The following is a 12,956-nucleotide window of genomic DNA, read 5'->3' as shown; positions in this document are numbered from 1 at the left end:
ATTTTCAATATATGAGCTCATCTCTTGAAAATATATGGCGCACCCTTCATCATGGAGATTTTTGGAGGTGACTCTATGATAATGCTAGTGTCGACTATAAAGACGACACTCTTGGTCCTCATAAGGTTGATTCCCTCCATGAGTGACTCGCATGGTTGCGTATGCACGCAGCACAACTGCACACGCCTCGGTGGTTACCGGTTAGTGGTTACTGCTATTTGGAATAGGTTTGGTTTTAACTAGCTTTCGTTAGGGTTAGGCTTATCGTACTATAGGAAAAGTAAACTTGGTTTTCCGTAAAACTAGACATTGATGTTCTTTAAGAAGTTGTTCTTCGGTATTTAAAATATAAATTTTCAATATATGAGCTCATCTCTTACTGAATATATGGCACACCCTTCATCGTGAGAGGTTTTTTGAGGTGACTCCATGATAATGCTAGTGTCGACTATAGAAAGCCGACACTCTTGGTCCTCATAAGGTTGATTCCCCCCATGAGCAAACTTGACTAAAGGGCTATGGGACACTAAGTGTAATAGTCTAGGCTCTCTTACACGGTGGTTTGTGAGTAGATGTATGTTGTATGTTCTGTTATTCTTTAAACTATATGTATACAGCGGGTAATTTTAGTGTCGGATAACGTTGTAATAGTAAGATTGTTTCAACTCTCTTAGACAACCACTCTATGGCTCTACGCCTTTTACATTCATTGTCAGTGCCATGAAGCCACTAAGCTGTTGGCAACTTGGCAGAGACTAGGCTACTAATTAAGCATCTAGATGCTGGTTTCGTAAATGGGTTCTTGTTCATCATTTTATTTTATATTTTAGGTGTTGCAATGTTTTTCATCCCATCTTTTGTTAAGTAATTGTCCTTTTGATTTTTTTTGGTATTCCCAACGACACATACTGGAGGGCTATCATGGTTAGTGGATCGATAGTCTAAAAGGCATACTTTGAAATTGAAAATGCACGTATGTAAGCAAAGAGATATCCATGGAGTTGAGTTCGCTCTAGGTCTCTCAGAATTCTCAAACCAACCCTGTTTATTAGGCTTCCTAACAAGACCTATACTACGTTACATCCTATTAAGCTCCGGAGTTAGTGTGAACGGTGGTAGTAGTGCTAGCCATGCAACCAAACCACCATTATTAGACAACTTTCTCAACGACTATCTCTTTGCAGCAAAAATGATGACTAATGAAATTGTAGGTTCGGTTGGAAATAGGAAAGTGAGGTGCATTTTTAATTTATCAAGGTAGCATTTAATCAACCAAATATGGTATTGTTGGTTTATTTCCTGGTTGATCGAGCTAGAGAGAGAGAGAAATGTGTTGGGCTTAGTCCAACCCAAACCCACATCCCACTCACAATGTCGTCGAGTCTTTAGGCTCGTGCACACGTTTCGTGGTGAAATGCAATAATCAGAAGCATGTGTCGATTTCATATGGGCATGCCCCTAACTCTCTCAGTGTAAAAATATAAAAGGAAAACTCATCCATATGACTAGGTGAAAATCAATTCACGGTCATCTCTAGCCCTAAATCCAAACTCTACCATCCTGCCACAATAAAAGGAATCAATGGGTGTTTTTTTCCCATAGCAAGTCCCGTCGTCACCTGTTGTAGGAGATGACTCCACTATCGTCTCAACTTATACGGTGACCTTCTACCGCTACATCAACAATACCAAATTAAAAGAAATCATATTCATTTTTTAAACTTTGAATCGATATTTAACGTAAGAAAAACAGGATAAAAAATTTCAACACTTTGATTTAAATTTTGGAATTATTCATGTCATTGTTGGCCGCATCAAGGGGCAAAATGGAATAGTGGTTATATCTAACAAGTTGCAAAAATTAAGAAGTGAATATTCACTACCGACAAGTTTCATTCAGTACCACGTTTGACAAGTTTCTCCCTACCTATGTTGCTGGTATCTTCGGTCTAGGGCGGGGTAACCGCATGTCGGCCAAAAGGGCTATTGATTTGCGAAATTACTTGCCACCATAATTTAGAATTTGCAACTTGGGATGTGTACATTAGGGTGTAAACTCATTGGCTTGTCAATAGCATCTAAAAATTGAATTTTGGAACTTAAGTTTATTTTGAGGTTTTTATCATAGTTTACTTTTAACACTGATAATTAAATAACTAAAAACATTGATATAAAGTTTTACTCATAAGTTATTTTGGTTTCTTTAATTGTTTTTCATGGCTTATCAGCATGGAGCAAACAATGAGAGTCCCTTTGCTAATACCAGTTTTTTTTGCCAATAAAAAAAATACCATTGCTAGTAAAACGTTTCCCATCTATTGGCAAAGCCTTTCATTTGTTTGGTATAAACCCCATGGTTGATTTCCATTCAACCAAACCCAAAATGTTTGATCATGTTATTGTTTAAAAATAGAAACTAACTAGCATAACCAATATTTCGTCGTTTATGGGTTACTGATACGTGCATGAGCACCAGTGACGCTCGATCGTCAGCACTTGCGATTTTCAAGCTAGGGGAGATGGGCCCATGCAAACTGTGTGGTTGAACAACTATACAGAAGTGGGGGCATCCAAGGCTTCATGGACATGGGGAATTTGATGGGCAAAAATTTGAACTCAAAATTAAGAAAAACAATCCAAAAGTTAGAACTCCAACTTAAAATTTGAAGGTATCAACTTCAAAGTGAAATCTTCAACTAAATATCGAAGTTTGAAACTTGATTTGAAAGTTTCGAAAATTTTAAAGTTTCAGCAAGAAGTTGCTCATATTTTTCAAATTTATATTGGTCTTGCAGGGCAGATATAATTGAAAACTACTGTGTTTTGTTAGCTAACTTTGTATTTCATAAGAGTGTACTTCAGTCGTGATCCATCATCGATCACTCAAGCAGATGTGGCCCTTGCATGATGCCCGAGTCAAAGCGTAGTGCGTGCACTAATTAGGAACACACTAGGGCTTCAACTTCTAATTTTAACTCTAGAGATGGTCCAAAGTCCCCTCAACCTCTCTAGTTCATTTCTCATGTCACTTCAACTTGTTTCACTCCCTTTTAGGTAGAGCCAATAGTAAAGCCACCTCTTGGGCAGGTCGAGTGAGCTCTTAGACTATACTACCGATGCTTTCATTGTATTTTTCAGCTCAATGCACGTCAAAAAAATTTGTGTTAGCAAAAACACTTCATCGCTTGGGCTAGACAATAACGTTCGCTCCGCCACTATATAGAGATTGAACCATTTGATCTAGCCTAAGTGAATTTGGTAGCTGGAGCCACGCAAAAAGAGTATGGAAAACCCTAGGGCATATATGGTTCGTGGCCATTTTATCCGCAACTAGGGTTACGCGAGTTGTGGCAACTCATAAAACCAATGCAATAATTTAATAGCCGCAAATGTGACAAACTAGCATGAAAAACAAATCTATAATATGCGAACCACTATGGTAGGAAAATGTGGAAAGTCACGACTTTAACAGTACACCAAACACATGCTAATAAACTGCAGCAAACCAAAAAAATATATGCGTAGCAAAGTATAAAGATGAACCAAACACCGTAGTCTTTAGTACACTCTTTTATCCTTTTGTCACCCCATCTTTTCGTTTTATGGTTTATTCTTATAAACCAAACTTTGAAATTTTAATCAAAATTTAGAGTTAATTTTGAGATTTTTCACCAAAGTTTATTTTTCAGCCTAGGCTTTTAGATTACTAAGAATACATGTATAACAGTTTTATTCGCAGATTATTTTTCCTTTGCAAATATGTTGTCTATTTTTTCCATTAAAAGCGAAACAATCCCCCCTGTCATGAGTCCAAATCCCCTAGGGCTCATGTAGCCTAAGGCCCCAAAACAAACTGGGGACTATTTGTAACTCGGAACAATTTTTTCCTTGTATATTTAAAATACACTTGTATTTATTGGTTTACCAAAATTATTGGTGAATAATAAGTTAACGGTATGCTTGAGCACTTGGTCATTTTGGAGAACAAGATTAATAATTGTTCTCATGTGTTAACCGTAGATTATTTTTGATTCGAATTGAACAAAAAACCAATTGAAGTAAAGTCCACTTATATACCAAAATTTACTGGGATAATCTATACTTAAGCCATATTATGTAGATTAAATTTCATTGAAGTTGCATAAACCACAGGCTCTATGGTATATGACATGTGACCACAAGTTCTATGGTCTACGGGTTTCACGTAGCCCCATTTTCTAAATATCTAGTAAATTTAACATTCTGAATAATATTATGCATAGCGAGGACTTAAGGCAACAACCTGTATTAACGAATTGATAATTATACAGGGTGAAATTTGTTAATATAAATGTATGCTCAACATACATAGTGGCAAGGTTTTTTGAAGTCTAAGGACCACAATACTTGGTGTTATGTGAGTGACATAAGCCGTAATACACACTATATTTTATATATTTATACCGTAATTTTCAAATTTCTGAGTATGATAACTATTGATTTTGATTTTGAGGAAAAACTAGTATAAAAATAACATATAAGTAAAAATGATTTATCAATAAGAAAGAAATATAGGTGAAGCCTTTTGTGGCTAGAAGAAAGGAATGATAAAATCGTTGTGCCTTGAGTATATTTTCTCGTCCTCTCGACGTCAATAAATTGGGTTAATTAGATTCATGCCATTATAAATTTGCCTGTTTTGAATTTTGTCATTACTATTTGACTAATTAAAAGGATGTCATTATAATTTCAGAACTATTCGAGATATGCAACTGCGTATCCTTTTGGTGCGTTTAGAAAAATTGGACCAAATTACCCTTTACACTTACAATGGTGTCTCAAAGGGTGCGGTGAACAATACGGAGGGCAATATGGTCCAAAATTTTTAAAAAGTGCATCGAAGGGGTACACAATGACATATTTCGAATAGTTCTGAAATTGTAATGTCATTTTTCCAATTAGTCGAATAGTAATGACATTTTTTAAAACGGACAAATTTATAACGACATGGGTCTAATTAACACTAATAAATTTGCTATTACACCACATCACTGCTAACATATGACATCAAAATATTTTCCTATTTTAAAAATTAAGGTGTTTCCACCATCCGCCGGTTGGTGACGTCATCCGCATGTCGGCTACATCCTCCGCGCACTGTCCACTTGCCCTGAAAATGTACACGCGAGGTGGTGAGAATAGAATGACTTGATATGACAAAAACGTCATTGGAAATCCAAAATCAGGAAGAAATCTATCATCGCTCGATTAAGCTCGCAAAAAAAATAAAAGTAAGACATGTTTAGAGCATCCCTAACAGATCATCTAAATTTGGTCATCCATATCTTCATTTGGATGATCATCTAAAACAATTTTATCTTCTATATCTCTTTGTACTCCAGCAGATCATCTATATATGACATCCTCCATATTTTTTGGAGCATGGAGAGAGAACATCCATATATAGAGTTTCTCTCTCCAAATATGGATGACATTTGAATGACATCTAAGAATAGAGGATGTGATGGGTGTTCTGCTGGAGTTTAATCTTTACGTTTCATCCTCTATTTTTTAGGATAGATAATAAGATAGATGAACGGTTGGGATGCTCTTATCTCATAAAACATCAATGAATATGTGTAAACAAGCTTGACCAGACCTATAAGAGCATAACACAATGATGACTCATTTATGGTATCAAGATGCAAGGAATTAGACCACCTCGTTAACACAATACTTCATATATGTTTTAATAGACATCGTCAGTATTTTTAGATATTCAACTATTCGTCTTATTTAAAATTTTTTGTGTAGATATATATAAATATAAGATAATTTGATAATTTAGTAATAGATTCAATTATAATAAATAAATAGTAAGTTATAAGTCTTTAGTAAAACACATATATAGTCAAATACATACACTATTTATAGCTTCAAAACTCGACGTATATACAAATGAAATCAAATATGATCGTAGCATTAGTCATAGTAAGTCAATTTTTCCCCGTGACCGGTAAAATATACACAAGCTTTTTTACTTCCAGCCACCTGTAAAGGGGAAATTTAACTTTTTATCACTTTTATGAATGGTTAAAACAGATTTATCGCTCGTTGTATATGATATATGGACCCACGAGTATATGATACGTGAATTCAGTGAAATGTAACGTTGGTAAATGCTAAAATGTTAAATGCCCCTGACCAAAATGACCCGTCTATTCAACTTTCCGTCTTCTCTCCGTCCTCTCTTTCCCGTAGGCGGCAGCGACAGCCGGCCGGCTGGCGAGCTCCCCCCCTCCGCCCGCGCTCTCCCTCGCGGCGGCCCGGGACGCGCTTCTCCTCCCGCCCCCTGCGCTGATCTCCCGCGAGCAGGGGGGCGCTGTCGTTCCTTCGTCCTCACCGGTGAGCATCCCTCCACCCGCATCCTCTTGTCTCATCTCTCTCTCTACTATCCACGCGCTCTACTTTTCTTCTCTCGTGGAATCTGCATCATGAACCCTAGATAGGTTCTCTTATGGATCCGTCTCAATTTGCCTCAATAATAATCTTAAGGGAGACAGAGACTAATGACAGGTTTTCTTTTGTTCCCAAAAAGTTTGGGGGGGGGGGGGTTCAACTGAACCTCCATGTCCCACAATCGATCCGCCCCTGCTGAAGATGTTCTCAAGGTTGCCGGCAAGTGCAAGGGAGCAGATGGGCCAAGCGCTAGCAGTGTTCTCAAAGGTACAATCACCCTAGCTTCAATGCAATTCCATCATGTTTTCTCATGAGTGAGTTTCAGAATACCCCATGTTTTATGGTCAAGTTGCAGAAAACCCACGGGTACTCTGACTTGCGGCACGTAACCACATGTTTTATGATCAAAGGGTTTCATAGAACCCCACCTTACTAAACTTTCATGCAAATTTGCATATCTAAAACAATATTATTCAGAATACAGAAAAGTTAAGCCATCCATCGGTATTAAGAAATCAATGGCTAAAATGTCATAGGCATTTTATAAGATGAAAACTTTAAGTAGATCCATACTTAATATGTGTAGGGGTGTGGTTTTGTGAAACCTGAGGGCCATGATTACCATGGTTATGTGCTATGAGTCATAATACCTATGGTTTTCTGCAACTATATAGCTACATGGGGTTTTATGAAATTTATTCCTTTCCTTATTGTGTAAGGGAAATAATGCCCTATATAATGTGGTATGTACATATACTTTCCTTCTGTGGAGTGGGTTGGTGTGTGTGTGTGGGGGGGGGGGGGGGTATAGTTTTACTGATCATCAAACAGTCTTTGATTCTGTGAAACAACACTGACAAAGTCCTGTTGTGTCTTGGAGATCCTTAATGTAACAATGGACCATAATTGCACTTTTTCCCGCTCATGTGAATATTTGCAGGTGCCCAAAATGCATGGGATATGCTATCTGATGAGCAATCACGGAAGCACATCAATACTGGATCTGCTGACCTCAACAACATACTTGGTGGAGGGATTCACTGTAAAGAGGTTACTGAGATAGGTGACTTTACATTTTTAACATATCTACTAACAAAGGAACAAGTAGATGCTCCTGATAAAACTGTTACTTTTCTCATCGTCTCACGAATTGTATTGAGTTTATAACTTTTAGCTATATATGCTTCATATTGCCCATGTCGTGTGTGGATACTGAATAATACATTTGGTTTTAGTTTATTTCTTTGTAGACGTAAAGTAATTATGCCTATTTTCATCTGAAGTGGCTGGCCTAATCAACAAACCTAGTTTGATTCAGGTGGTGTCCCAGGGATCGGTAAAACTCAACTAGGGTATGTCATACGCACTCTTGAATGCAAATCCAAATGAAGATTTCCCTACTAAAGACTAACTTTTGTCAGGATTCAACTAGCAATCAATGTCCAAATTCCATTGGAGTATGGTGGACTTGGCGGGAAAGCTGTTTATATAGGTACATAACTACATAGTTTCATGATAAAGCACTTAACATCTTTTGTCTTAGTGATAAGTCTTAAGAATATCCTTGTATTGTAACAGATACAGAGGGCAGTTTCATGGTTGAGCGTGTCTACCAAATTGCTGAAGGGTGTATCAGTGACATACTGGAGTACTTTCCATACTGCCATGAAAAGGCTCCATCTGGACAAAAAAGACTGAAGCCTGAGAGTTTCCTGGCAGACATCTATTACTTTCGAATATGCAGCTATACTGAACAAATTGCAGTCATAAACTATTTAGAGAAGTTTCTTGAGGAGCATAAAGATGTAAGTTTCTTCAACAGTTTAGTCCTGAATTCTAAGTTTATAATTGCCCTAACTTCGCCCCTTATTTTCATCAAAATAAATCTGTTTTTCCATTACTGTAGTTCCACGGTATTTTCATGCCATTTCTTTACTTTTCCAATGTGCCATAATTGCTGTAATTATTTAAGTTACTAATTTTGTCTTCCTACTTCACAGGTGCGAATAGTTATTATTGACAGTGTTACTTTCCACTTCCGACAAGATTTTGATGATATGGCACTGAGAACAAGAGTGCTCAGCGGATTATCATTGAAGTTGATGAAACTTGCGAAGGCACATAACTTGGCGGTAAGCTGCCTGTCCTATTGGATCAAGCATAGCAGTATAGTGTTTACTACTACTATCAGTATTGGTTTTGTTAAATGGATATTTGTGTTCTTTCATTCAATCTGTGCAATATATGTGATGCCATTGTTCCATCCATCTTGAATGATGTATTATTTTGGATGTACACATATGGTAATAGAAAGGCATTATAGTTCTAGCAAAATGCTATATTTCATTCTTGTTGATTGCCTACTAGTTGAGCTAGTGTGAAATTCTACTAGCTGAACTGAGATTTGAGGTAGCTTTATAAGCATGTTACACCTCAAACTTCTGATAAATTAAATGAGGTCTATTCAGCAGCAGAACATGGGATATTATCAGTGCACATCAACAATTAGAAGGAACACATGCCGTTTGGGTGAAGATATACTATTGACCTCTGGGAGCACGCCGGCATGGTCTGCTTTGAAACTACAATAGCTGTTGTCTTCATGTTCATTTCATCATTCACCAACCGCATTTCTATTTTCTGCTATCGTTGCCTTCACGAGCATCCCCATTCACATTTTTTTATCCCATCCTGTCATTTCTCTGTACAGTAGGAACAGTTTAATGAAGGCTTTGCCTAAGATGAGGCTATCATACATATCATCTTATTTTCTTTGAGCAGGTTGTTTTGTTGAACCAAGTCACTACCAAATTCATGGAAGGATCATTTCAGTTAACTCTTGCTCTAGGTCAGTTTCTATTCACAAAATTATAACCCCCTTTCGAGCTCTCGATCACCATCAAATGCTTAGATTTGTATTTGTTCCCTAATAGTCACTAGTGACTACTAAAATGAAGAAAAAAAACTGACATTATATTGTACTGCTGTACGCTTTAATATGATGGGCTGTGGCCATTTCTCATTTGACAAGGTTGCGACAGCTATGCACATGCTTAGAGGCCTCCATTTGAGATGAGTATTAGGAGTTGCATTAGAGATAAATCCTAGGGACTGATATTATATCCTTTTTAGGTGAGTATTAGAGATACAGTTCCCATATTTTTATGAAAATCTCATTGAATAGTTGTATTATTAAGAGATGGACAAAAGGAGCCACTATGTTCAATCTCAAAGCATAAAAGCCGTAGAGATTACCACATTAATCATGACAAAGAGTGAATTATCTGTCATTGATCATGCTGTGCCCAAATTACGATGACGTGCATTGATCACCTATAGAGCATACCAAATACATTATATTATAGAAATAAAATCTAAAGTTGTATATTAAATACATTTCTACTTTTGAATAAACTGTAACCTAGCTGTGTACAATTTTTGTGGGAAATTCAGCTAGCTGTGTACTGGTTTAAGGTTGTTATGGGTGGGCACCTGCCCTATAATGGCTTTGGACAGTTTGATAAGAACTTATTATGGAATAAACCAAATCTCCAAATCTCTGTCTCACATTTATCCAGGCATCCAGATTTCTGTCTCCTCTCTGCCAAGTTCACTCTTTCAACTTATGTGTTCTATCTTAAATTGTCCATGTGTGATCTTCCTCCAATGGATGTTTACCTTCTTATCAACTTGGTCTGTAACACTTACTAAAACAGTAAGACCACACTTGGCTGCTATACCTTGAACATATTTATTTTAACACGAAGATATTCAGACTGCTGAAACTTTGATTTATGGAGTTGATGGCAAGGTGTGGGTTCCTTCCGGTTAGTGTAGCTCACTTAAGAAACCATGATAGTGCAGGTGAATTAACATTATATGTTAATGTCATGCCATTATTATTTGTTACAAAATCAGAACAGATTTCCCTACTGAAATGCAAATAAAATATACTATAGAAATATATATGGTGCACTACAACCTTGATGATATATTCCTTTTGTGGAGTATGTTACTTGCAACACATCTTTTCGCTTCTGCTTATACTTATAAGTCAAAATTTAAATTTTCACGTTTAAATTTGGAGTTGATTTTGAGGATTTCTCATTGGAGTTTATTTCTAGCCTTGGCTTTTAGATCGCTAAGAACACATATATAAAATTTTTATTCACAAATTATTTTTCGTTTGCAAATATGCCGTCTGGCCTTTTTCACTACAAAAGCCAAAAAAATCACCCCCTTGTTATTTCTTGTATTGGATGGTTTGAACCGTTCATAGTAAGGAATGATAACAATGAAATGGTGCTATGTAGGTGACAGCTGGTCCCACTCATGCACCAATCGACTAATTCTGTATTGGAATGGGAAGGAGCGGTATGCATACCTTGACAAGTCTCCTTCACTTCCAGTAGCCTCAGCGCCATATGCAGTGACAGGTAAGGGTGTGCGAGATGCTGTTAGTTCAAGCTGCAAGCGAGTCCGGGTAACGTAACAATCTTGGTGTTGAACCCTTGTACCGTTGGTAACCATCATGTCCAAACCGTGCGGCATTATCTTTAGATCTTTCGGTCTAACTAAGCTGATTGATGGTAGGACCATCTATGACATCGTCTTGTTTGCTTCTGCCCCTAGTTAATTGTACAGAGCTAACTGAAGCAAAAATGGGTGCTTCTTTTTGGTTGATCCAATCATGTAACAAGTACTCTACAGGCTCGTTACAAACATGGAGATACATTGATCACAGATGTGTGCTCCTTTGGTTAGTAAACAAAAGATAAAGAACTACAGTATGGCTGCCGGAGGTGGTTTGTATTGTGATAAAGAAAAGTGCAAATTTGTAGCATATGTACATCTGAGAGCTAGAATATGGTTCGCAATTATCCTTTTTTTTTTTTTTGCGGTTTATGCTGCGAAAGTTCTTGCAGCCTCAGCTCTTGACAAGCATAAGAGAAACTGCTTATTAACGATTAAAAAAATAATTTATGGGTAAAACTTTTATATACGTCTTCTTAGTAATATAAAAGCAAAGGTTAGAAAAAAAATTACGATGAAAAAAATCTAAAATTAACTCACAAATTTAACTTTCAAATTCAAAATTTGCATTATTAGTATGTGGAAAGATGGGGCCTTAGTTTGAAATATCATCCAGTATATATGTATAGTTTTAGACAGTTACTACCATATATGTCAAAGGTTCGTAAGATTGTGCACATTGTAACGAATAAACCACATGCCCTATTGGCTGGAAGGTTTGAACTTTTTGTTCATTCTGGAGTTTAGTGTTCTTTTTGGGTATAATGGAATGGAACACTAGCTGAACAGCTGGTTGATTGGATGCGAATAAATGAGTTAAATATTTTAAAAGTCACACCTAGTTTTTTTTAATAGAAACCATCGAGTTTAGTAGCTTGAAAAGTACTTATTTTTACCCAATTCCATTCCGGGGAAAAGAATAGTGTTCGAAAATGTAATGTGCTCTAGCTACACTGATTTTTCCTTAGCAATTCATATGCCGTGTGCCGATGCTTGGTCTGCGTACAAGATCATATGCTGGTGATTCAGGCGTCAGTGCCTGTTCAACACGAGTATTCCTATATATTACCTTCGGTTTATTATAAAATGTTCTATCATAAGCATATTCATTGATAGATGAAGGGTTCTTCATATAGAAGATGAATTCTAGATATAATTAAAGTATTTTATAATATGAAATGGAGGCAGTAACATGTAGAACTTCTTTGCGCATAGTGTCTAAAACTCTAAGGTGATCATCCATATTCATCCATGAATAACAACAGCAAAATCAGGGCTGTATTCAGGGGAGAGCATGCTAACCTTTCATCGTGTATGAAAAATAGAGCAACAAAATAACGTATGATTCGTTAAGTATTAACAAAAAAAAGTTAAAAATGGATTAATATAAAATTTTAAAGTAATTTTTCATAGATTTTTTTTAAAAGATAGGCTATTACCCGTTTAGAAAGCATACATACACATGGGAAATAAAGGAATATAAGCTGTGAAAGGTGAGAAAAAAACTGATCATCCTAGTGGGCCTAGCTGCAGAAATTCCTCATCAATACAAAAAATGCAATGACGAGCAACGTACTATGCCCAATCAAGCGATCGGTTATCATCTTGTTTCCCGTGTGGAACCCCATCCTAAGTCAGTAAAAAGGATGGTGTCCTGTTCACACCGATGCCAAGGCCGCCCTTTTTTTCTCATGTCGTTTTCAGACAAATTATCTCGTTGCCGCCAACTCATTATCTTAAACACTCCATTCTACGATAAAGTTGCATCTAACTTTTAAAAACCTAACTCTTAAGTTTTTAAGTTTCTATTTTGATGTTGCTGTGTCCGTTATACTGTACCAAAACACCTCACCCATATGGACAAGACGGATTCATTTGAGTGAGGGAGAGGGGTTGATTTTCTTCTTCTTCTTTCAGTCCCCTAATCTTCATCTGTTTTCTTACTTTTCCTCTCCCGTCCTTTTATCTTATCCGGCGATTAGGGGG

At 36.8% G+C, this 12,956-nt stretch overlaps 1 protein-coding gene across 5 annotated transcripts; it reads left to right on the top strand.

Annotated features, from left to right (window-relative positions):
• Positions 1-6,226: 6,226 nt before the first annotated feature.
• LOC102715800 (DNA repair protein RAD51 homolog 3) lies at positions 6,227-11,259 on the top strand. 5 transcript variants are annotated; one of them, XM_040520155.1, is made up of 9 exons: positions 6,227-6,383; positions 6,577-6,704; positions 7,378-7,500; positions 7,756-7,789; positions 7,859-7,929; positions 8,016-8,242; positions 8,438-8,569; positions 9,219-9,285; positions 10,751-11,259. In XM_040520155.1, the coding sequence occupies exons 2-9, from the start codon at positions 6,608-6,610 to the stop codon at positions 10,927-10,929; spliced, it is 930 nt and encodes a 309-aa protein (XP_040376089.1). In that variant the 5' UTR covers positions 6,227-6,383; positions 6,577-6,607; the 3' UTR covers positions 10,930-11,259. The 5 variants fall into 5 exon arrangements, with proteins under 5 accessions (XP_040376089.1, XP_040376092.1, XP_040376090.1 ...); XM_040520158.1 differs by lacking the exons at positions 9,219-9,285; positions 10,751-11,259 and adding an exon at positions 8,912-9,210; XM_040520156.1 differs by lacking the exons at positions 9,219-9,285; positions 10,751-11,259 and adding an exon at positions 8,906-9,210.
• The last annotated feature ends 1,697 nt before the right edge of the window (positions 11,260-12,956 follow it).

The sequence above is a fragment of the Oryza brachyantha genome, chromosome 1 (genome assembly GCF_000231095.2).
Source record: "Oryza brachyantha chromosome 1, ObraRS2, whole genome shotgun sequence".
In the NCBI taxonomy this organism is placed as follows: Eukaryota; Viridiplantae; Streptophyta; class Magnoliopsida; order Poales; family Poaceae; genus Oryza; species Oryza brachyantha.
The sequence above is the reverse complement of the archived record's forward strand: the minus strand, read 5'-3'. Positions and strand labels throughout refer to the sequence as shown.